Here is a 23,882-nt window from a genome sequence, read left to right on the forward strand (position 1 = left end):
ACAAATTATAGAACCAACTCCCACTAACCTATCGTATGCAAAGTTAACTTTTATTTTTCCTTAAGAGAGTTGCAAAATTAGGTGAACACTACTTAGTTTCTGTCTGCAGGCTATGTGGGCTCTGACAAACTGTGATCCACGTAACTGAAGATTTAGAGTGATTGCTACCTTTGCTGAAAGGATTAGCTGACACACCTTTCTTTAAACAAACCACGTTCTTTAGCTTCATGAAGATTTATTTCTTGCTGGCAATAAGCTACAAGCCTTAAAAATCATATGCATTGTCTTAACTGTGCTTTCAGACAATTATACGTCTGTACTGATACCTCCCTATCCGACTATGTACATCAGACTGTTTATGTATGTTTGCATGCTTCCTTGAAACATTCTGTAAATTACTACTTAAAAAAAAGTCAGAACACCTATCCTAATTATCCACGAGGCAATATAATTTATATTGGAAAATCACTGAAGAAAAAACAGACAGCCTGCAGTGGTACAGCTGAGATTTCTGGTCCCTGTAACAAGGCACTTAATTGCCTCCTCTTGAACCCTCCCATCCACCCTCAGCACATGTATAAAACAAATACAGTATTTAAAATTGCATATTTAACTACATACCAAATCTTTCCTACACTCCATCTCCTGCTCCACCTTTCCTCAGTTTTAGCTGGTATCCCTTATCTCAACTTTTTTTATTATTTTTTAAATGTTATCAGTTTATTATTATAACACCGGCACACACCACAAAAAGAAAAACAAAACACACACTGTATACAATATACACTGAAGCATAAGGATCAAACTCAGTTACACACATCATATTCCATCCTTGTCTGTTTCAAGGACTTGCGTTTCTAAACCACATTTATTACTATTCCAATTCTTTCCATTTATCATATATTATTTGACTGAATATCTATTTCCTAAATTAACTTACAACCTTCATCCACTCATATAATGGCTTCCAAGTTTCTTTACATTCTTGTATATTGCCCTCTTTCAACTTAACTGTTAAAAAATCCATTTTGTCAGCTTCATACAATTTTTGAAGGAATTCCTCTCTTTTTGGTATCTGCTGGGTTTTCCAATATCTAGCATACACCAACCTTGCTGCAGTTACAGCATGTAATAGAAATCTATTAGTTAATTTAGACAAGAAGTTTGGACATATGTTCAACAAATACAGTTCAGGTAAGTACTGAATATTCATTTTTAGTATTTTTTTGATCCAGCTGTTAATCTGTCCCCAGTATTTCCTGGCCTTATCATATTGCCACCAGATGTGGTAAAATGTCTCTCTCTCGGCTTGACTTCGTGAACGAAGATTTAAGAAAGGTGCAGTAGTCCACGTCTGCTGCAGGCTCGCTGGTGGCTGACAAGACCAATGTGGGACAGGCAGGTCCGGCCACAGCGGCTGCAGGGAAAAGTCTGATTGGGGGTTGGTGCTGTAGCAGTACAATTCTTCCTCAATCTCCTTTTGTCCTCAAGACCAGCTATGCGTGCGTTCTCAAAGGAAGAGACAGCCTGGTGGATGGTGTGCCTCCATGCTTTGCGATCTGAGGCTAGGTCAGACCATTGGTGATGGTTAATGCAACAGGTACCAAGGGATTTCTTCAAGGAGTCCTTGTACCTCTTCTTTGGTGCCCCTCTATTTCGATGGCCGGTGGAAAGTTCACCATACAGGGCAATCTTGGGAAGGCGGTGGTTTTCCATCCTGGAGATATGCCCTACCCAGCGCAGCTGTGTCTTCAGCAGCAATGCCTCGATGCTTGTAACCTCTGCCCGCTTGAGGACTTCAGTGTTGGTCACAAAGTCACTCCAGTGGATGTTGAGGATGGTGCAAAGGCAGCGCTGATGAAAGCGCTCAAGGAGTCGCAGGTGATGATGGTATAAAACCCACAATTCGGAGCCGTAGATGAGGATTGTCATCACAACCGCTTTGTAAACATGTAAAATGTACCCTTTACCCTTTTACACTTCCAGCACATTGGCAGTATTCAGAAACATCTTGAACAACTTCTCTGGTGTAATATACCATCGGTATGCCATTTTATAAAGATTTTCCTTAAATATAGATGATCTTGTTGATTTTAAATTTTTTCTCCATAACTTCTCCCATTCTACCTGCTCTATATTGTGCTCAATGTCTTGCATTCATTTTATCACATTTCTTTGATAATTTCATCCTGCATTTTAATATCTAACAAAAATTATAAATTTTTGTAATCAATTTCTCATTAGTTCCTAAAATTATAGCATTAAATTCATTCATCTTTTTAACAAATCTAAATTCTTTATCACATTTATATCTAGATTTAATTTGCATTTTTGTCCACCAATCTAATTGCACATTCTCCTCTATCTTCAAGTTACCTGTGTTGTCTAATAGGGATTCATAGGTATATGCTTCTTCCCATTGAAATAAATTTGGGTGAACTGAAGTTTCCACTGGCGATAACCATTTTGGTGTGTATTTATAAATTTGCAATTTGATTCCCGCCCAGATTCTATATATAGATTTTCTAATTTCGTGTCTAAGAAATGAACTATTTTTGAAGGTATTTGGTACTAGATATAGGAGTGCCAACCTCTAGGAAGGTCTGCTCCCCCCAAGATCAATAATCTTTTATTCTCTAATAACATCCAGTCTTTTGCCCACATCAGTATACATGCTTTATAATATATTTGCCAGTCCAGAAATGCAAATCCACTTATTTGTTTAATATCCTGTAGAATCTTCAATTTAATTCTAGGCCTTTTGTTTTGTCATATAAATTTAGATACTATCTTGTTTAAGTGTTGAAAAAAGGATGTTGGTAGCATAATCGGGATCATTTGGAACAGAAATAACATTCTGAGTAAGACACTCATCTTTATTTTCGCAATTCTTCCTAACAGTGAGAGTTGTAGATCTTGCCATCTCTCTAAATCCTTTTTTATTTCTTTCAAGATCTTATCATAGTTATCATTTTTCAAAGTTTTCAATTCGACTGTGAGATGAATTCCCAGATATTTTACCCTTTTTTCATATCCAAACCCAGATTTATTCTCTAATTCAGTAATTTGTTCCTTTGTCATATTTTTGCCAAAAATTTAGTTTTTTGGTAATTCACATTGAAACCTGCTACTTCCCCAAACTGTTTTAACCTTTCTTTTAACTTATCAATTGAATTAACCGGTTTTCGAATAGAATCAATCAAGTATTCTAATGTCAAAACAAATAATAATGGCGAGAGTGGGCATCCTTGCCTTGTACTTTGTTTGATAGCTATTAAATATGATGGTTCTACATTAACATTGACTCTGGCTTTCTGATTACAGTAAATGGCTTTAACCAAACACCCAAAATATTCTCCACAACCAATATCTTCTAAACATTTTAGCATGAATCCCCAGTTCACGTTGTCAAATGCTTTTTCTGCATCCAGCATGATGCAAGCCATTTGGTTATCTGGATGCTTCCCAGTAAAATTCCAAAATATTTAAAATGGTTCTTATATTTTGTCTCGTCTGTCTTTTGGGAATAAAACTGGGTTGATCTTCATGTATCACACCTGGAATGACTTTCTTAAATCTATGTGCCAATATGGCTGCAAAGATTTTATAATCTGAGTTTAGAAGGGATATGGGACTATAGTTCTTAATGTCCATTGAGTCAGATCCCTCTTTACGTATCAAGGAGATCAATGTTTCATTCCATGAATCTGGACCCTTGGATGTTTGTTTTATCCCCTCTATGACTCTCTTATATGGGAGCAGTATCACTTCTTCAAAACATTTAAAGAATTCCGCTAGTAGTCCATCTGGGCCTGGTGTTTTATTGTTTTTTTAAAAAAATTCTTATCATGCCCACAACTATCTAAATTTTTTTGTTGTTCTCTCGATATTCTTTATATTAGCCTGCTTTATATATTCTTCTTGTTGTATTTCTGATTTTTCCTGCTTTTTTTACAGTTTTTGGTAAAAGTTCCTAATAATCTCCTCAATTTGTTTTCTCTGTGAGACCTCCTCCAGATTTTCATTTTTCAGGGACCTTATCATTTTCTTCTCTCTTTCCTTCCTTAATCTGTAGGCCAGTCATCTGCTAACTTTATTGGTGTTTTCAAAAAAAAATTGTTTAGTCCATTTCAATTTTTTCTCCAATTCTTCGTTTAACAATAAATTAATCTGATGCTATATACTTTGAACTTTCGTTTTAATTTCCATTGTATTTTTCACTTTTTGCATTTTTTTCTGTATATGCAGTTTTTCTAGTAGTTGATCATAAGTTTTCATTCTCTCTCTTTTTCTCCTTGAGGAATATCTGATTGCTATTCCCCTAAAAAGGCCTTAAAAGTGTCCCATATTGTTTGGATCGATGTATCATTTTCCAAATTTTGATTAAAGAACATTTTAATTTCCTTTTTGGCTTCTTCCACGAATACTTCTTCCTTTAAAATCTGAAGATTCAAAGTTTATCGAGCGCTTTTTGCCAAGCTTTGGAGTGTGATCTGTAATGCATTATGGTCTGCAAATGTCTTGGGCAAAATTACAGTTTCTTCTAATAACGGGAATAAAGAAGTTGAGATCCAGCACATATCAATCCTGAACCAGGAATCATGTACCTCAGAATAATAAGTAAAATCTTTAGTTTTAAGATTTTTCGTCCTCCAGGCATCTACTAGACTTAATTCATCCGCCATCTTAAAAAAAGTTCTAGGCAGTTGGCTACAACATTTTTTTAAATCTTTTTTTCAATTTTTTTTGTCCATATCAATATCGAAGACTGCACTGTAGTCACCTATAATACAGTGATCTTGATAGTCAAATTCAATTATTTTATCATGGATGGTCTTGTAAAATTCTTGTTTTTCATTCGGGGCATATATATTCCTAATATTTTTTCCCATTGTGTACTATTTCAGTCAACAACACTCTGCCATTGTCTGCTGCATATAACAGTCTAGATTCAATCTGGGCTCTAATATAAATTGCAACTCCTCTCTTTTTCTTATGGCCTGCAGATACATATAGTTGGCCTAACTTTTTATTTTGAAGGTATTTTACGTCCTTTTTAATAATATGTATCTCTTGAAAACATATTATATCAGCTCGTAATTTTTTTAATTGTAAAAAAAATTTCCTTCTTTTTTGTGGAGTATTTAATCCATTAACATTTATTGAAATAATTTGTAATCCTGTCTTGCTCGTTATTCCATTAGTATATTACTATCTACTATTTTTCCTTGCTCTTTCTGTGTTTGCGATCTTGTTTTCATTTTCTCTCTCTTTTTCCTTTTTGGCACTTCTTCATCTCTATTTTTGTTTCCTTCTTCTTCTTGACTTTCTCCTCTTCCCTCTTTCTCCAACTCTGATTCCTGACTATCTTCTTCTACATATCTATTCAGACATTCTTGTACTTTAGACGTTGATGTTATAGTAAATCTTTTACCTTGAAATGTAAAGAAGATACCTTCCGGAACTAACCATCTAAATTGAATATCCTTTTCGATCAGCCATGGTGTCAATTTCTTATAACCACTTCTTCTCTGTCGTATGCTCCAAGGTACTTCTTTTAAGATTTTTATTTTATTGTCTTCCTATTTTAAATTGACTTCTCTGGTAGCTCTCAGAATTGCCTCACAAGTCGAAACTTCCATGAATTTAACATGTACTTCTCTTGGTAAATTGTATTTCTTTGTATAGGCTGAGGCAACCCTTTTAACCCAGTCTATCTCCTGTTTAATGTCTTTTACTGCCTCTTCTTCACCTGATGTCAAGAGATCATTAAATTTCCTATATATATCTTCTGGGAGATTCTGAAATTTCAACATATACGCAGCTTTGCCCATTTCTAATTTTGTTATCCTATTCTCAATATCTGAGCCCTTAGTCTTGTATTCTTGCATTGTGGCAGACATTGCTATCATTTTATCATCCAATATGTCCACTTTAGTTGATAACTTATGTGTTTGCTGGCTATTAAGTAAGAGTTATCTCTGAAATTCATCAACTTTCTCATTAATCTTTCTTATCTCTTTTTTTTTAGTTCAAGTTTAATCTCTTCTAAGGCCTCTTGATTTTGTTTAAAACCTGTCATCGTTCTGCAGTTTCTCAACAGCATCCTGGTTTAATGCTGCTACCACTGGCTTACTCACACCTGGCTAGGTACCCTGTCCTGTTTTTTTTATCTTGGCTTCCATATTTCTCCCCTTTCTTCACCTTACTACCTTCACAATAATTGAAAGTTAGGTAGAGTACACTTAAACCGTAGCACTCTCCTAAAGGCACTTATTTCTGTTATTATATAGTCCTTAATGCTTTTCCCCAATAGTTCTTATTTACTTCATAGACATTTATTTTGTTACTATTTATGCATTTACCCTTACTTACAAATCATTATTTAGATATTCTTACTCATTCTAATTAATTAAATTCATTTACTCAAATTAAACTAAATCAAATTAAGTTCATTAATTCAATTTATGTCATTATTGAAATCAATTTAAACTACTACATTCATTACTTCAATTCTATTCTCTCCCTCATGTATTACGTCCCAGCCTGCGTTTCACATTAATTTAACTAGTAGCTGTTTTACTTACTCCTCCACAACAATGAGTTCTACTGCTAGAGCATCTCATTCTACTGTATCTCGTTCTTCCTTCTTCCTCCACCTTCTTCCCAGAAGCCCCTGTATCTCAGTTCCAAACTTTCTCAGTATGCCATTTTAGTTCACCACGTCTCTATTACCCACTCCAGATAAAGACCAAACAATACAGGGTTCTCAAAACCAATTCTTCTTTTCTTGACACAATGTTTCAAATCGCCCACCCACTCTTCAAAGAAGAGGCAGCCGCAGCTCCGCTAAGAACCGCCTCTTCCTCCTTTTATTCTCTCTAAAATGGTTCCTTTTCTAACGTCCTCTAATGCCAACTCTCCGCTCTTCTACATCCCTTGTCTCTTTTACCACCTTGTCCGTATCTTTAATACCATTTCTTAAATGTGTCTCTAATCAACTCTGTCCGTCCTCTCACTCTCTTTGCCCAGACACATGTTCTCGATCTCGCTTCACTCTCTCTCTCTCACTTTCCACCTCCCGCTGTCTCCACCAAACACCACGTCCTCCTTTTGCTTTTTTCCTTGCTTTCTTAACTCTCTTCCTTGCTCCCTCCTGGTATCGCTTCACTTACTTTTTAAACCCTCAATCTAAGTCCATATTCCACTCAGTCACCGTGTTATTTTCCGTCCTCCTCCGCAACCCACCTCTCTTCTCCACTCCACACTGCTCTGTCTCAACAATTTTAAGTAAGTCTGTTTTTTGTTCTTCACGGCCTTATATTCAGTAGTCCAAATTAAAGTATTCTTTCTTTCTCAAATTATCGGTCAACAATAAGTAGATAGAATTGTCTAGTATTCTTTATACTCCATTTTCCGGCGACCCAGTTCAAAACGCACAAGGCGTTTACAAGCCTCAGCATGGGAAAGGCAGAAGCCAGTAGGGAAGTCTCCCCTTCCCCTCCAAAGGTCCTGCCAGCTCCCTTCACTACACAGCATCTTCTCGACGCTCTTTTAAGGGATGTCTCACCAAGGAGGCCCCCTCTAAGGCTTGTAATCGTGGGTGCTTGCCAAGAGCCCTCAGTCAAGCCCTCCACATCACTGCACCATCTTCCCAGAAGTCTATCTCAACTTTTTAGTTGAGCAGTGCCTAGCATGGATGAAAACCAAAAGTTGCAAAAACATCTGTTCAACAAAGATTGTTATATTACATAGTAGGAAGACATTTTTCCTGGTCTGAAATAGTTCCAGAGTTACTATTTATCTAATAGTATGTTCACAACTACTCAACAGGGCAAATAGTGCCCCCAGGCTGAAAAAAAATAGTGCAGGAAGGGAGGCTGAAGCTCCTTCCCTTCCCATGCAGCAATCCTGATCTGCATGGTCTGAAAGTCAGGCTGGGGAACTCATACCCAACCTAAGAAAAATAATCTTAAATTTGACCGTGAGTTTCGGCATCAAATCAAAACCATGATATTGCATACCAACACTTTTAAACCAGCCCTACTCCCTTAATCCTGTGCAAAAAGAGGAAAAATCCTATATACAACAAATGTAGTATGTTGAATGAAGTACAGCCATTGATAGTTCGCCCTTTTGTTTGCTGGAACACCAACGTCTTCATAGGTATCTAGATAGGGTAGATCTGTTCCTATCTAGATTTATTTTCTTTCAAAAAGACCCTGATTAGGAATTAGAACACTTGGATTGGCCTTTATATCTTGGAGATTATATCTTGGAATTATTTCAGATGTCAAATGATAACAGCACACCTTGGTAATGGGACAGGAAAACTAGCTCTCAATTCAGTCCTGGAGGATGCATTGCCTTGAGCATCATTATCGATTGCAATTCAGCAGTCTCTCTTTTTAATCTCCTTTTGAAGTTCCTTTATAAAAGCACTTCCTTTATAGGTCAGCAACTGTCAGTTTATTCTCTGCATCTTCCTGGAATGAATCGTCCTGGATGGAATTGAGATCAAGGTTTCCTGTTTCATTATCAACGCTAGTATCTCCACATCTACTACCCCTCTGCATATTACCCCTAATTCAATCAAGCTTGCTACTGTCATTCCCCTGCTATTGCCATTTGACATATGAAATCACCTTTATAAAGTTTATATCCCTGGTACCTTATGTTACATTTTATGGCATGCACGGCCCGGCACAACAAAGTAGCATTTATGTCAGCTCCATCCCTCACAAAAAATGAATTCAACACCTCTGGCTTAAACTGATACCCATTAAACAGTCCTCAGCCTAGAAGCAAACCATAAAAATAGATTTAAAAGATGGCATTTTCTAGTGCCCCAAGTTGCCCTCAGTCCCCCGCTCCCTGCTCACCCATCAAGGCTTTGCGTGCACAGCTCGATGATATCACCAGAAGTGACATCATTGGGGCGTAAAGCCCTGTGCCCGGCCCTCTTAAAGAGAGCTGGAGGTGTTTTTGGGGGGATGGGGGGTAAGAGGGCAGCCAGGTGGGGAGGGTGCCCAGCCCCTGCCGCTCAGGAGGGCTCCTTCAGCCCCTCGGCTTCCCTGGAACTACGAGTGGCCCAGCCTGGCCCTGTGTGGCCTGCTGGGAAATGGAGTCCGCCAGGCCCTTGCAGGACACGGGGGGGGGGGTCGGGACAGTAGCAAATGAGGTAGGCATCCCCTCTGCCGCCCACGTGTGAATGGAGGGGGGAGGGAGGGAGGGCCTGAGCAGGTGAGCAGCCTGCCCATTGCGGGGGCAGGTGAGGGAAGGAAACATGGGGCAGTCGGCCAGCCGGCTGGGCCCAGAGCAGCTGGAGCTGGGTGGAAGGAAAAGAGGAAAGGAAGGGGCTCTCCTGCCTGCCCGTCTGGCTGGTTGCTGTGCCATCCCCCAGAGGGGTTCAGGCCCCGCCCCGCTTGGTTGCCAGCAGCTTGGGTGGGAGGGGGCTGCTGCCTGCCCCCCGCCTGTTTTTGAGGGGTCTCTGCAGCCCAGGCTAGTGTTGCATCCCGGTGCTCGCTGCCACACTCCTCAGCATCGCCAAGGCTGTGACAGCCTCACCGAGGTCAGGAACGCAGTGGGTTTAGGCAGTGAGTGAGGAGAGGGGGTGCCTCCTGGCACCCCTAGGCCACCAGGCGGCACCCAAGGCCACGCACCCGCCCTGGACATACTTCAACTGATAGGGATAAAGGGAAATAATTCGTTAGTGCCTAATTTGGCTAGATGATCTGGCTAGATGATCTGGCAAGTCTCAGCAGGAGAGGCATTCCAAAGGCAAGGTGCCATCATTGGAACAGCTTCATCTCTGGTTGCCACCCACTTCACCTCTGCTGGCAGAAACACTTGGAAAGCAATACTTGAAAAGAGGTTCTTAACCAGGGTCTGGACTGTCTGGGAGGAGGTGGTTCTTCAACCCCAAGCCATTTAGGGCTTAAAGACCAGCTCATTTCACTGGGGGCTCTTTCTGAGCAATAATTTCCAACCAAACTTCATTTTAGGTGAGACTTCCTGAAAGACTGAAGTAAACAATGGGGTTTCCAACCACTATCTTTCACGTGTCACTAAAACCTGATTCCTGATCCCTTTAGAGACCTTGGGAAAAATAGCTAATTCAACAAATTTCTGGAAGGAGACTTTTGATGAACTGAATACAGTTCCTCAGATTTTAGGGTCAGATCTTGGTAGTTAAGCAGGGTTGGCCTTGATTAATATTTGAACAGGAAGCCATCAAGGAAGTTCAGGATCATTCTGAGAGGTGGCAAATCACCTCTGAATGTCTCTTGCCTTGAAAATCCCATGGGGTCACTGTAAGTCAGATTTATATTCTGTCAAGAATTGGGGCTATGAAGAAATGTTCTGCACCTTAAAATTCACTCCAATAATTCAACCAAAGGGACTAAATTATGTTTATGAATTGGAACCCAGTTGTGAACTCCCAGCTGACAGAAAGTAGTGGGCCTGGGTTTGAGTTTAAGAGCTTAATATGCTAATAGAGTTGACTGATGTAGGACAGTGGTTTAACATCAGCAACTTCTTCTCTATCCTCTTAGGGCCAAATGCCTTCTTGTAATTTTGCTGAAATGTCACAACTAAAAAGGCAGAGAGGGAGAGAGCCAAATGAGTAGCCAGGAAGAACAGATCAACCCTTGTTTGTTTCTTGTTTCTTCGCTCCTAAAAACACTAAGTTGTTTTCAATCTTCTAACTTTTATCTTGCCCTGATAGAAGGAATTGTTTTTAAATTGTCTTATCTTATCACCTCACTTTTAATTTTGGTGCAGCTGTTTCGTCTTTCCCAAGCTCTGGCTGTTTAATAAGTTTCTGCTTTCGCTTTCTGACTCAGAAGCTGCTGCAGCTAACGAACTACAGCTGATGTTTTATAAAGTTTTACGAAGTCTTACGTTGTCCCTCAAAGACAGGGGTTTTTTTAGAGTCTTTTAATTTGAACTGTGAATCTAACTGAAGGTTGAAATTAAGTCAGCTCCTGCAAAGTAACATGGTGGAGTTCAGTCGGCTACAGCGTTGACTCTGACAAATTTGGCTTTTAAAGACATTTCATGATATTCTTAGCAGATGTTGTGGCTTTTATCTGTAAGTTTTAAGACATTAGTTGTCTGGTATTTGTTTTATTTATTTATTTTCTATCAGAACAACATACAACCCCTAATGGCAATGCAGAGTGCTGGATGTGCAAATCTACCCAGCATGAGATACTCTTTGATTTGCTATTGGTGGCAGTCACTACTAGGGATGGGCACAAACTGGGAAAATGGAGATTTATGGTGGTTCATGGGTCATAAGCAGGGCTTTTTTGTAGGAGGAACTCCTTTTGCATATTAGGCCACACCCCTCTTATGTAGTCAATCCTCCAAGAGCTTACAGGGCTCTTCTTACAGGGCCTACTGTAAGTTCTTGGAGGATTGGCTACATTGGGGGGGGGGGGAAGTGTAGCCTAATATGCAAAGAAATTCCTCCTACAAAAAAAGCCCTGATCATAAGAAACCACTAACCACAACCCCTCATGAACTTTTCAGTCTGCTGAACTAGTTCATGGTTTGTTAAATCTGTGAGTTGGAGGAGCTTCTGTGGGGGCATTTTTAAATGCCTTCCCTTCACTTGCAGTGGTGGCATGACTCAGTGAGTGAAGGGAAAGCATTTAAAGAGTGGAGGGAAGGCATTTAAATAGAACGCTCTTACAAACCACCGCAAAAACATGCTGATTTGTGAACATGATTGCACAAATTGCAATTCGCACACCAACAAACCAGCCCAGTTTATCACAAAATTTTGTTCATAATTCAGTTTGTGCCCATTCCTAGTCACTACTTGGTTTGATTTTGGTACCTGTCCCTCAAAATAAGGGAAAGGGTTGGCATAGCAAATTCAGGATGGCTGTAAGGGCTTTCTAATCTCCCAGGGACCTGAAGAGTTTACAAGAGCTAAACAGAATCTCTTACTAAACTAAGACGTGAGCCTTCCTTATATTTGGAATGAGGTTTGTTAACTCTTCCATCTTCACAGTTTAACATGCCATTTTCATCACACTTAAAACAAATAAAAAGCTTTTATCCTTATCAGGAAAGCTGCTTGACTCAGTCATAATTTATGCTGTATAAATCCTTGGTATGCTCTATAAAACCTTTGAGGAGGAAGAGACACAGCTGCTGTGACCCCAGCATCATTCCTCCACACATTGCTTACACTGCTGGGGTAATGTGAGGGGGAAAGAGGAATGGGAAAAGACAGTTTCCAAAGTTAGAAGTGTGAGTGAGCTGTCAAACGTCTTGAGTGCTAAAATGGGATATTCCAGTTAGCAAACACATGGCTGTATCAGCAATTTCTTCATTATCCCCTCAGGGCCAAATGCCTTCTTGTAATTAAATTATAAATTAGTCCACTTCAGGAAACCCTTGCTCTATAGATAAGAGAAGCAGGGAGAGAAAATGAAAATTCTGAAGAGCAACAGTGGAAGAATAACTTCCTAAAACAGTTTGTCAGGAACTTCATTGCCTGTACCAAAAACAGCCAGTTTTGGAAAGACAAGAACCTATTTTTTCCTGGCCATTTCATTAGTTCAGAACTCTTTCACCAGGAGGTGCTTTCCTCCCAACTTTCAGAATGTCTGCTAACACTATCTCAGAAAAAAAAAATCTAATTTTTAAGAGAGAACAAGATGGAATCTTCCTAATTGTCCAACCAGACCACCTGAAACTGCTTTATGGCACTTCCACATTCCAAAGTATGTTGTAATCTAAGTGGGGTTGTGCCACACAACCTTGCACGCTGTAATCAGCAACAGCTTGCTGTTAATTCAGAACAAACTCTCTTCCAATAATATGTTTTCCCATAGCAACAAGCAGTGGTCTTTCAAAAGGTTTGGCACATCATAAGCAATGGTTGGAAGAATTCTAATAAACTGCTCAAACCATCTAATACATCACAGCATTCAACTAATAATAACAAGGCAAGTGCTATTTTTTTAAGGAATGGTTTATTTGTTTCCAATGGCTTCACAAGAAGAAGTATGGGATTAAAAAACAAAAACACAAGAACTTCCACTTTTTTCCTATTTCAATTTGACAATCTTGTCCTTGTCACAAGTCAGCCACCTCCAATATGACTGTGACCATTAACTGTTCTTAGAATTATTGTCCTGAGGCAATAATAGCTGTTTTTTTTTGGGGGGGGGGAACATTTCTTTTCCATCTTTTCCCCCAAAATGTCAACTATTTTCCATCCAATGTCAACTATTGGATCAGCTGCTGATAGCTTTTCAGATGGAGCAGAATATTATTTGGATTTTCCAAACAGTGAGCCCATTATCCAACACAGTGAGCCCATTATCCATACTTTAGTTACCAGTATGGCCTGCATAACTTCCATGTTAATGAAATTATGCTAATTCTGAGCCATGCTCCTATGTGTTTCTATTTTCATCTTAAAATGTCTTTAAAGTTTGTGCAGCAGCTCCAAGAATAACACAAGCAATGAAAATTTATTGTCCAACCCCTGAACAGTGCTCAGAGGAAACTATACAAAAGTCTCAAAAAGTTTATTTTTAAGACTTAAGGGAACTATGCAGTCCCTGAATAAGCCTGGAGAAGCTGCCAAGCCTTGAGAGGAAGGAAGCTGTGCCATTCTTGAGCTTGTGAGATCAAACTTACAGAAATGCCTTGATTCAATTAAAGTTTTAGCAGACTACTTTTAATTGCTATGGGTGGATTTGCATGCAATAAGAAACATGTCTGTTGTTATGGGATCATGCCTTGGAGTCTTCTGATCCACCGACTCCCTGCCTTTGCATATGGCTTGTGTTATGTATGTGGACTCAAGTGAAGACTTTGGGTGTGCCTGCGGGGCTCACTGGAGCCATATGGACTGAGCTTGGGGACTTGGGAACAAAGGACTGCAGGATCCAAATCTCTGCAGCCCTAGACCAATCACAAGCCCCCACCAGTTTGAATGACCCAATGATGTGCTAGCGTGGGAATCCAGAGATGTATATAAGTTGGGCCGGTAGGCCCCATCCCCAGTCTTGTAATGTAGCCCTATCCTATATCATGTCTATTAAAGAGCTTGTGATCACTCAACTGGCAACTCCTCCATGCATAGAACCCTCTATATCAGGAGTGGCCAACGGTAGCTCTCCAGATGTTTTTTGCCTACAACTCCCATCAGCCCCAACCATTGGCCATGCTGGCTGGGGCTGATGGGAGTTGTAGGCAAAAAACTTCTGGAGAGCTACCGTTGGCCACCCCTGCACTATATTATAGTGGCGACGAGGATGGGATCCGGATAAGCGAGACCCAGGACCAACCGGCATCACCAAACGCGCAGAGCTCCAGCGCTACCACGCAACAGGCACCGCCACCTGGCCCAACCATGGCCACCGCGTCCGGCTCACAAAACTGTATTCTGGAGTTTGACATAGCACAACCCGAGGCCTGGGAAGCCTGGGTCAAAAGACTCAAGTACCCCCTCGTGGCGCAACGAATCAAAGATGACGAACCAGAAATCAAAAAGGCCATCCTGCTGAGCAACTGCGGGATTGCAACCCTACACCTCGCGGAGGGCCTGGTCGCACCAGGAATATTCGAAGCATCCTCCTTTGATGAGATCATAAAGGCACTGACTGGCCATTTCGTCCCGAAGCCTACTTGCCTCACCCGGCGGCTACAGTTCCTCGATAGATTCCAGGAACCTAATGAGATGGCCACAACCTTCCTGGCCAGCCTGCGCGACATGGGAAAGAAGGTGGATTACGGCGCGCAACTGAAAGATGCCCTGATCGTGAAGTTCACTCACGGCCCCTGGGACTCAAAGGCACGGAGGAAAATCACTATGGAAGATGATCCTACTCTAAAGGCGCTACAGGTAGCCAGCACCACGAAGGATGCGAGTAAGGAGGAGGCCTGCTGCCCAGGCACCAGCACTCACCAGTTGCGACTGGCCGCAGAGCCAGAAGACTGCAACTGGGACGATGCCCTGAAGCTGCACCAGGCAAGTCGACAAAACCTACAAGCATAGGCGACAGAAACGACCACCCCCAAGACCTGCGCCAGCTGCGGAAAGCTGCACAAGCAACACACCTTCAGGTTCCGGAGAATGACCTGCCACACGTGCAGAAGGGCCGGGCACCTGGCCCGAGTCTGCCGATCATCGGCACAGCGGCAAGGGAAATCTCCACGCCAACAAGATGGCCGCCGCCACAATGTTGCACTCATGGACGACATCCAGGCACTCTCCATGACGGAGACCCAGGTATGCCAACTGCCCCTTCCATCCCCCGATAAGTGACTGTGTTCATTGTGACCATGTGACTGTGTTCATTGACGGCACACCCTGCAAAACGGAAGCAGACTCCGGGGCAGGCCAGACGGTCATTTCAGCCTGCACATTTAGGGGGTTATGCCCAGGGGGAGAGGCCCAATTACAACCGTCCCCATTCATAGTCTGCGATTTCCAAAAGCAGGAGGCTGTAGTCCTGGGCCTGGCCCAGGTTACATACGGGAGGTTCAAGGGCAAGCTTCCCCTAATCGTAGCGGAAGGAGACCTGAGTAGCCTCCTGGAGCGGGCCTGGTTCGAGGCCCTAGGGATATGAGTAACGGGTATTCATAACGCCCCCATTCAAAGAGACTTCGAAACCGTGTGCGAGGAATTTCCCGCTGTGTTCGACGGAACCCTGGGAACGTACACAGGGGACCCCGTAGTGCTACAGCTAAACCCGAACGTGCAGCCCATATGGCTGAAGGCCAGGTGTGTGCCCCTAGCGTTGAGACCCAAGACTGAAGAGGAGCTAGACCATCTTGTGGCCCAAGGGGTCCTAGAACCAGTAGTGAACGCGAAGTGGGAAACCCCCATTGTCACCCCGATCAAGGCTAATGGCAGCATCTGCATCTGTGCTGATTACAAATGCATGATTAATAAGGCGCTGCAGGGCCATGCCTACCCAGTTCCACTGGTGAGCCACGTCCTACCGTCATTCGCGGGGGCAAAGATTTTTGGGAAACTGGACCTGGCACAGGAGTACCAACAGCTCACTGTGGACGCCACCAAAGCAGAGGTGCAAACAATCGTTAAGCACCGGGGGGGGCCTTCAGTGTAAAGCTCTTGAAGTTCGGGGTCAGTGTGGCTCCAGGAATCTTTCAGAGCCTGATGGACTCCCTTCTTAAAGGTATTCCCGGGGTCCAGCTGTTCTTTGACGATGTGCTGATAGCCACCGCCACCAAAGAGGAGTTCGCTGGCTGCCTCCGGGCTGTGTTGCAGAGGTTCAACAGGGCAGGGTTGAAGGTGAAACAGGAGAAATGTGTGTTGGGGGTGCCCTCTATTGATTTCCTGGGGTATACAGTGGATGCGAGCGGCATTCATCCGGCCCAGGATAAAATAAAGGCCATTTGTGATGCACTGGCGCCCACCAACAAGGCAGAATTACAATCCTTCTTGGGAATCCTCAATTTCTACCACGCCTTCCTCCCCCACAAGGCGGCAGTAGCAGAGCCCTTACATAGACTGTTGGACAGACGGGCACCATGGGTTTGGGGTCGCCGGCAAGCTGCTGCTTTCCAGGCCGTAAAGGACATTCTAACTTGCTGGCGCACTTCGAGGAAAGGCTGCCCATCGTTTTAGCGTGTGATGATTCACCCTACAGGGTGGGTGCCGTTCTGCCGCACAAACTACCAGACGGCTATGAGGTTTCGGTAGCTTACTATTCGAGGACTCTACAGAAACCCGAGCGAAACTACGCTCAGATAGACAAGGAGGGCCTGGCCATTGTGGCAGGGGTTAAAAAATTCCACGATTTCTTGTATGGCTGGCCCTTCACCATCTTGACAGAGCACAAGCCCCGACTGGGCCTATTCGTCCCTGACTGCCAAACGCCCCAAATGCTTTCACTGTAGGTGTTGAGGTGGTCCATTTTCCTTGCAGGGTACCAGTATGTCCCGCCCAGTCCAGGCTGGGACCTTGCTGCTGGATGCCCCCGCAGCTGCGCAGCCACCTACCTGGGCGTCCAACACCCGAGCGACGCCCCCAGCAGCACCCCTCATCTCCCGCAGCCAGCGCACACGCCCCCAGGCACGAGGAGTCCAGAGATGTATATAAGTTGGGCCGGTAGGCCCCATCCCCAGTCTTGTAATGTAGCCCTATCCTATAGCATGTCCATTAAAGAGCTTGTGATCACGCAACTGGCGACTCCTCCATGCATAGAACCCACTATATTATAGCTTGAATGCTGAAGACTTCCTAGATCCCTAATAACCATAGTTAATACAGATGGGCATGAATAACATTTTTTGTGGTTCGGGGTTCAGTTTGTATTGGTTCATGAGCCATTTAAAGTTAAAACCTCTACTTTCTGATCCCTGTGGCTTTTTAAAATAGTCTTGGCTCAGAGCCTTTTAAACCCCTGCAGGGAGAAGAAAGCAGGGGGCCATTTAAACCAAAAAGTTGCAACAAGCAGAAAGCAGGGTATGAATGGCTGGGGAGCAAAAAAGCAGTGATTTAAATGGCTTGAAGCTATTTAAACTGAACAGCTGATTTTTTTTTTTTGGTCAAGATCAGAAAGCAGGGGCTTAAACCCTGGCTTTCAGCTCTTCATGAACCTCCACAAAGTGCATCAAAATTTGTGAAAGTCTGTGGCAGTTCTTCAGTTCACAAACTTTCACTTCATGAACTGGCCAAAATTCATGACAAACTTTAGCTCATCAGCTGACTTGTACTCATCCCTAATAGTTAGCTATGATGTCTGAATCAGATTTTTAAAACATCAACAAAACTATAGTTTATTCTCTTGCCTATAATCCTGTTTTCTAAATTATATTTAAAACATGTTTTTGAATCCTGGTTTGGAGTTAAGAGGACAAATTATAGCTTGTTGCTTCTTCCCATTCAGTTGCCCAAATTATGCTTTGTTAGGAACTAGGAAGTTTTCAGTATCCAAGCCAGGGGAAAAGTGACACACACATTGAAGCCATGGCAAGCCCTCTTCACCCCAGCCCAGGAGACTGGAAACACTTTTCATCTATCTACATTTTCAGCTATATTTACTTCATTTATATCTGCCTATCTACAATGGGGGCCCAAAGGAGATTATGCCATTCTGAGAATGTGTAACTGGCTCACAGTCTCTCATTGAATTTTCACAGCAGAGTGATGATTCAAACCTGTGCCTCCAGTTCCTAGTTTGAAACTTTAACTATTATACCACACTGGCTGTTGTTGAGGGTTGTGACTGCTGTTGAACAGAAGCAAGCAGCAGCCTGGGATAATCATCAGTGTCGTGCGGTAACAAGTCATCCAGTGGTTGCTGCTGGCTCTGATGAGACCCGCCCCGCTTAAAGGCTAAAACAGCCATGTAATGGCTCTGCCCACTCCCCCTGCCTTTTACTGACAGAAACCAATTCTTGAAGAATAACAAATCTGTGTAGTAACCTAGCAACAGCCACTTGAAGGTATTTGTTTCTTAAAGCAACAGGCACTGCTTCTATCATGTTGTGTGCTTTTAAGGTTTCTCCCCTCCCCCGACCCAGCTCACCACAGAGTCCACCCACGAATCTTCAGAAAATTTCCCACTTAGAGTTGGCACCCCTAATCCCAAACAATTTCATACAAAACATGTCTTACTCTAGAACTGAATGAGTCGCTGCCTTTGGATGATAACGGTACAGAAGGAGACACTGGTCGACTCGAAAGACTTCACCACCTTTTCGCAGATGTTCATAAAAGTACAGCAGATCTTCAGGGGTGCCCTAGAACAGATCATATTGTGGTCAGTTCAAAAGTAACTGATATATTAAACTAATGCATCCACAGGTATTTAAAAGCCACTGGAACTCACACACAAAGCTAACTAATGGATACTGGGAGAAATCGCCTGTAAAAAATAAACAGCTGGTTTGAAAATTAAGTATGACTACATTATTGAAGGAAGTGAAGGTGATGAATAAGTTTTCACACTTTTGCAAATGCAAATAAAATATTTATACTTTTATTTATACCCCCAAATGTTATGGGCAGTTTATCTTCTATATTTCTAGCTACTGTCAAGCATGATATTTCTGATTATTGAATCAATATGTATTCTGTGCTCATCTCTCCCCCCTCTTTTCATCTTTTCCCCTTTTTCTGAATAAAGACTCCTCTTCAAAGTTCCCCCCTACCTGGTAACTCTCAAGGATGCAGGATATGCAAGTAATCTTACCATTGTAAAGCAAAATGCCTCTCCCCCAAGTTCCCATACATATCAGTAAGCCAGGAATGTGTGGGAACCAGGAGATGTTGTAATACCCAAATGAATAGTTGATAGTACGCTTTGAACCCTCTATGCAATTCACATCTGTATGTTATGCTTTTGTAGTTATCTGAAACTTTGTCTTTGAAGTAGCCTTTAAGATGCTATGCTGTGTAACATTCTGTATCACTTCCAAGGTTTCGTTCCTTGGAGCAAGTGTTGGATTATCAATAAAACGAGTCTTTGATTTAAAGCTCGATTATTCGAAATACCGATGTTTGACACTATCTATTAAATTTTTTAACAGTAGTTGTCATACTTCAGTGTAACACTGTGAAGTCCAGGTGCTTTTACATCTCCCCACCCACCATGTCACACCTTCTAGTAGCAGTGTCTGAGCTAATTTTAGTTATGACATTGGTTTCAAATGGTCAGTAAGGCAATGTTAACAAATAACTATGCTGGATTACGTATGTGCTGCTATTACAGAGGAAGCCTGGGGACATATAATAGTACGCTGATTGATATCTGCTACTTCCTCCTCCCCTTCTCCTGGAATGAGTCACACCAATACCTTGCTTTCATAACACAAAAAATTAACTTCATTGTCTCTTCTTTAAAAGGGCTCAGGATTTTGGTGGTTTGTGGATAAGACAATGAATGTAACACATTATTGGTTATTACAGCAAAGGACAACAGAACTTTGCTTTAAAGCAATTACAAATTCATACACACAATGGTTTTACTGAACTAACAGGCTATTTCTTTCAGAGAGATAGAAAGGATGATTTTTATTTGGAGCTCTTCATTTAACCCAAGAATCTCAGTCTATTGAAATAGGGTTAGCTTTTCTCTAGTCCCTCAATTCCCTCACAAGTCTCTAGCCTACTATTTCCCTAAGGTAACGCAGGATACTGTCTTTATTCCTGCCTCTTTATCGGTCCTAAACCCTGTGTTACCTATATTGTAGACGTCTGAGTTCTTTTCTTGATCAGGCAAAGCCTACCTATCTAACTATTCTCCTGGCAGTTTTCCCTGTTTCTCTGTTTCTTCCAAAGCCCTATCTGAGGTGATAACAGACTATCCCTTCACAACTCTCCTCTCCTCCTCCCAGAGGATCCACAGCCTCTCATTGGCTGATGTCATTTAGTATCTGCCTACTACCTCTCAAGACAAGGATTTAGGGAGGATGCCTGGAGAGTGGAACCAGAGTCCATCTGTCACAAGCACATACAACATAAATTGCATGACAGGAATGCATTGTGGAGTGAGCACAGTATAACTTCAAAGTACCCTGAAATAAGCCTTATAACAAGGGAAAAATCTATTTCTCTGAATTTCCAAGATTGTACTGACTGAAGCAATCAAGTGACACAACGGAATACTAATTTTCTGTACTTTAGGCCCTACAACAGTTTAAAAACCCACTGTCAAGATCCCTTGTCATGCTGTTTTACAGGTGTTATTTTAGGCTGCTTGCTTGCTTCTCAGATACTGTGTCTACCTTGTATCGAAACTAAGACATGGACCCCATGACTAGGTCAGCACAAAGCTGGCTCTCAAGGATAAAGATATCTTGTGGTGTGTAACTGTTTCTCTTTGATTTTCTTGTGAGAACTAATTGTTTTGTGAAGGCCTGCTTTCTGCTTGAATTCTAGTGGGCTGGTAACGGCTCCAGATGAGGAATATAACTTGTGCACATCCTACTCCACCTCAGTTTAGACACTCCCCTGTAAGTGTCTTGTGTCTGTCATCTATCATTCAAAATAAACGTTATCCTGACTACATGGAGAGTGTCTTTTATTGAAGATAGCAGCACAGCTGACACCCACTTCTAAAATTCATGCATCTAATGGTGATGATTGAACATCTCCTTGCATTTAGCAACACTATAGCAACTAGAGAATATAAAACTTTCATATAGTCATCACATAGTTGTAAAACATTTATTTAATTCAATTTTTAGCAGGGTGAAGGTGCCGAATTTGGCCCTCTCCCTGTAGGCAAATGCCTCCTTTGCCTGTGCTCCTCCTCTCTCCCTCCCCCACCATTTCAATGCCTGGGAACACGTGGTGGAGCGCTGCACTTCGCAGGCTCTGTAAAGGCCCCCCCCGATCAGCTGGTAAAACAGTGTCGGAGGCTCGCGGCTCCTATACCGGCCCTCTGGTGCAATCACAATCAGTGTGGGGTTGAAAGGGCAGCAGCAGCGGGAAGGACGTGAAGCCACTGAAAGAGTGGCCGCTGCCCCCCCTCTTCCTTCCCCCACAATCCAGGAAGGAAGGGGGGACGAGGCAGCAGCAGCCACCGCTCTTTCAGCAGCTCACTTGTCCTTCCCTCTGCTGCTGCCCCCTCAACCCTGCACTGATCGTGATCATGCTGGAGGGCTGGCATAGGAGCTATGAGCCTCCAGCACTGTTTTACCTGTCGATCAGCTGATCGGTGGGGGGGCTTTAAAGCGTCCAGGAAGCGCAGTGCTTCACTGGCCCTTCCCAGGCATTGAAATGGTGGGGAAGGGAGAGAGGAGGAGGTGCCATGGAAGGGTGTGGCAGGGCACGGCACCGCAGAGAGGTGTGGTGAGTCTGCCTGGGGTGCCATGCACCCTAGGGCCAGCCCTGCCTGCACAGGAACATGTGCTGTTGTTTTGGTGCTATTCAGGGGAAAGGGAGATAGACACAGGTGAGCACTGTCAGCCTTTCCCAGCATTCTAGCCCCTGCAGTGGCCGAAGAAGTGGTTGCGGAGCTCCAAGGGGTGGAAGTGGAGTAGAACTGTGCCAGGCCAAAGAAGGGATGCAGTGAGTGCAGGAGCTGGGAGGTGGCAAGTGGGCGGTTGACTCATGGCCTCACGGAAGTCTTGGCAGTAGCACCAAATGAAGGGTGATCAGAGCAGCTCTTCGGCCAGAGGCTGGCTGGTGGCAGTGGCAAGCACGAGGAAGCCAAGATTGGGGGACACCGAGCAGAGTTGTAAGTGGTGGGGCTGGGTGCTTTGCTCCAATGCTCCAGGACCTTGTGGGCCCCATCGTAGCTATTATCCTGATCAAACAAGCACAGCCTGTTCAAGATGGTGAAAAGCAAAAAAGCAATGCGTTGATCCAAAAGCAAAAGTATTTCTCTGTGACTCTGTGGAATGATGGTTGTGGAGTGATCAGGCAGATGAAAGGACAAGAGATGAAATGGTAATTTGATCTAGGAGTACGGACCCCTTCCTCTCTCCAGGGGAATTTTTTTTTGATTCCTTGGTAGCAGCACGGAAGACGACAGGACATAGAGAGGTGTACAGGAAGTGGGCTTTGCCCCATATATGGAGTTGTGTGGAGTTTTTCACTGTTAGACTTGTTCCATGATTACATTTTGTAACTAGCTGCTATTCTGGAAGCATTACTGTATGTTTAAATGTTGTTAAGTCTTTGTCACTAAAATATGTTTGTACACACTTTGGTGTGATAGTAAGTATCTTTCCGGAGTTGATTGTATTGTTCCATATTTACACATCAGAACCTGTTGAATTTATATTTTCTCTAGGGGAACTGATCTCTGTCATCTGGATATCATTTATAGTTCCAGGAGCTCTCCAGCACTAGCCTTGAGGTTGGCATCAACAAAAATGCTGCAGAAATGCTCCTGCTGTTGCTGATGAGAATGCAGAAGTATTGAGAGCTGGTGTAAAAAGTCAAGACATTCCAAGTTCAAATCTCATGCCAGTCATAAACTCACTAAGAGATTTCAGCCCTGCTGCATCCTTTAATTGCTGTGTGGATATAAAAACATTGTGATCAGCCAGACTCACGGAGCTGTTTTAAGTATTACTGAGATCATGTACACAAGGTGATTTGAACAATGTAAATGCTAAGTATTACTTAAAGGCTAGTGTAAAAACAGTGATGTACAATTACTAGAGAACCCCATGGTGCAGAGTGGTAAAGCTGCAGTACTGCAGTCAGAGCCCTCTGCTCATGACCTGAGTTCGATCCCAGCGAAAGCTGGTTCAGGAGCCGGCTCAAGGTTGACTCATACTTCCATCTTTCCGTGGTCGGTAAATGAGTACCTAGCTTGCTGGGGGGGGGGGGGGAGTGCAGACGACTGGGGAAGGCAATGGCAAACCACTCCGTAAAAAGTCTGCCGTGAAAACATCGTGAAAGCAACGTCACCTCAGAGTCGAAAACGACTGGTGCTTGCACAGGGGACTACCTTTACCTTTTTTTACACTTACTAGATCCAGATGGTAGTCATGTTGGTTTGAAGCAACAGAACAAAGTTAGAGCACCTTTAAGACCAAGAAAGTTTTAATCAGAGTATGAGCTTTTGTGCGCATGCACACTTCCTCAGATGAATAGAAGGAAGCGTGCATGGATACGAAAGCTCATACCATGAATAAAATTTTGTCGGTCTTAAAGGTGCCACTGGACTCAAATTTTGTACATTTCCACTGACTCTAGGATAATAGAGATGGGTTCATGCTGCGTTTACACATTGGGAAAAAATTCTTCAGCAGCCAGAGGCCCACTATCCAATCCTAAACAGAGTCATAGCAATAGCATAACTTTCTTCAGATTTGCACAACTAGTCAGATTGTAATAATACTTACACACTGCCAGCAAGAGCCTGCTACATTTAATTGGGCTGACAATCCTTGCATTGGTGCAGGAGTAAACA

General features: G+C 42.7%; 1 protein-coding gene across 3 annotated transcripts in view; it reads right to left on the reverse strand.

Moving 5' to 3' along the window:
* B3GNTL1 (UDP-GlcNAc:betaGal beta-1,3-N-acetylglucosaminyltransferase like 1) overlaps window positions 1-23,882 on the reverse strand; it is a 285,348-nt gene that overhangs the window by 83,462 nt on the left and 178,004 nt on the right. For all 3 annotated transcript variants that reach the window (XM_060252291.1, XM_060252290.1, XM_060252289.1), the window contains one exon: window positions 18,626-18,750. In XM_060252291.1, the coding sequence (XP_060108274.1) occupies window positions 18,626-18,750 (125 nt within the window). The remainder of the gene's footprint in view (window positions 1-18,625; window positions 18,751-23,882) is intronic.

The sequence above is a fragment of the Heteronotia binoei genome, chromosome 13 (assembly GCF_032191835.1).
Source record: "Heteronotia binoei isolate CCM8104 ecotype False Entrance Well chromosome 13, APGP_CSIRO_Hbin_v1, whole genome shotgun sequence".
In the NCBI taxonomy this organism is placed as follows: Eukaryota; Metazoa; Chordata; class Lepidosauria; order Squamata; family Gekkonidae; genus Heteronotia; species Heteronotia binoei.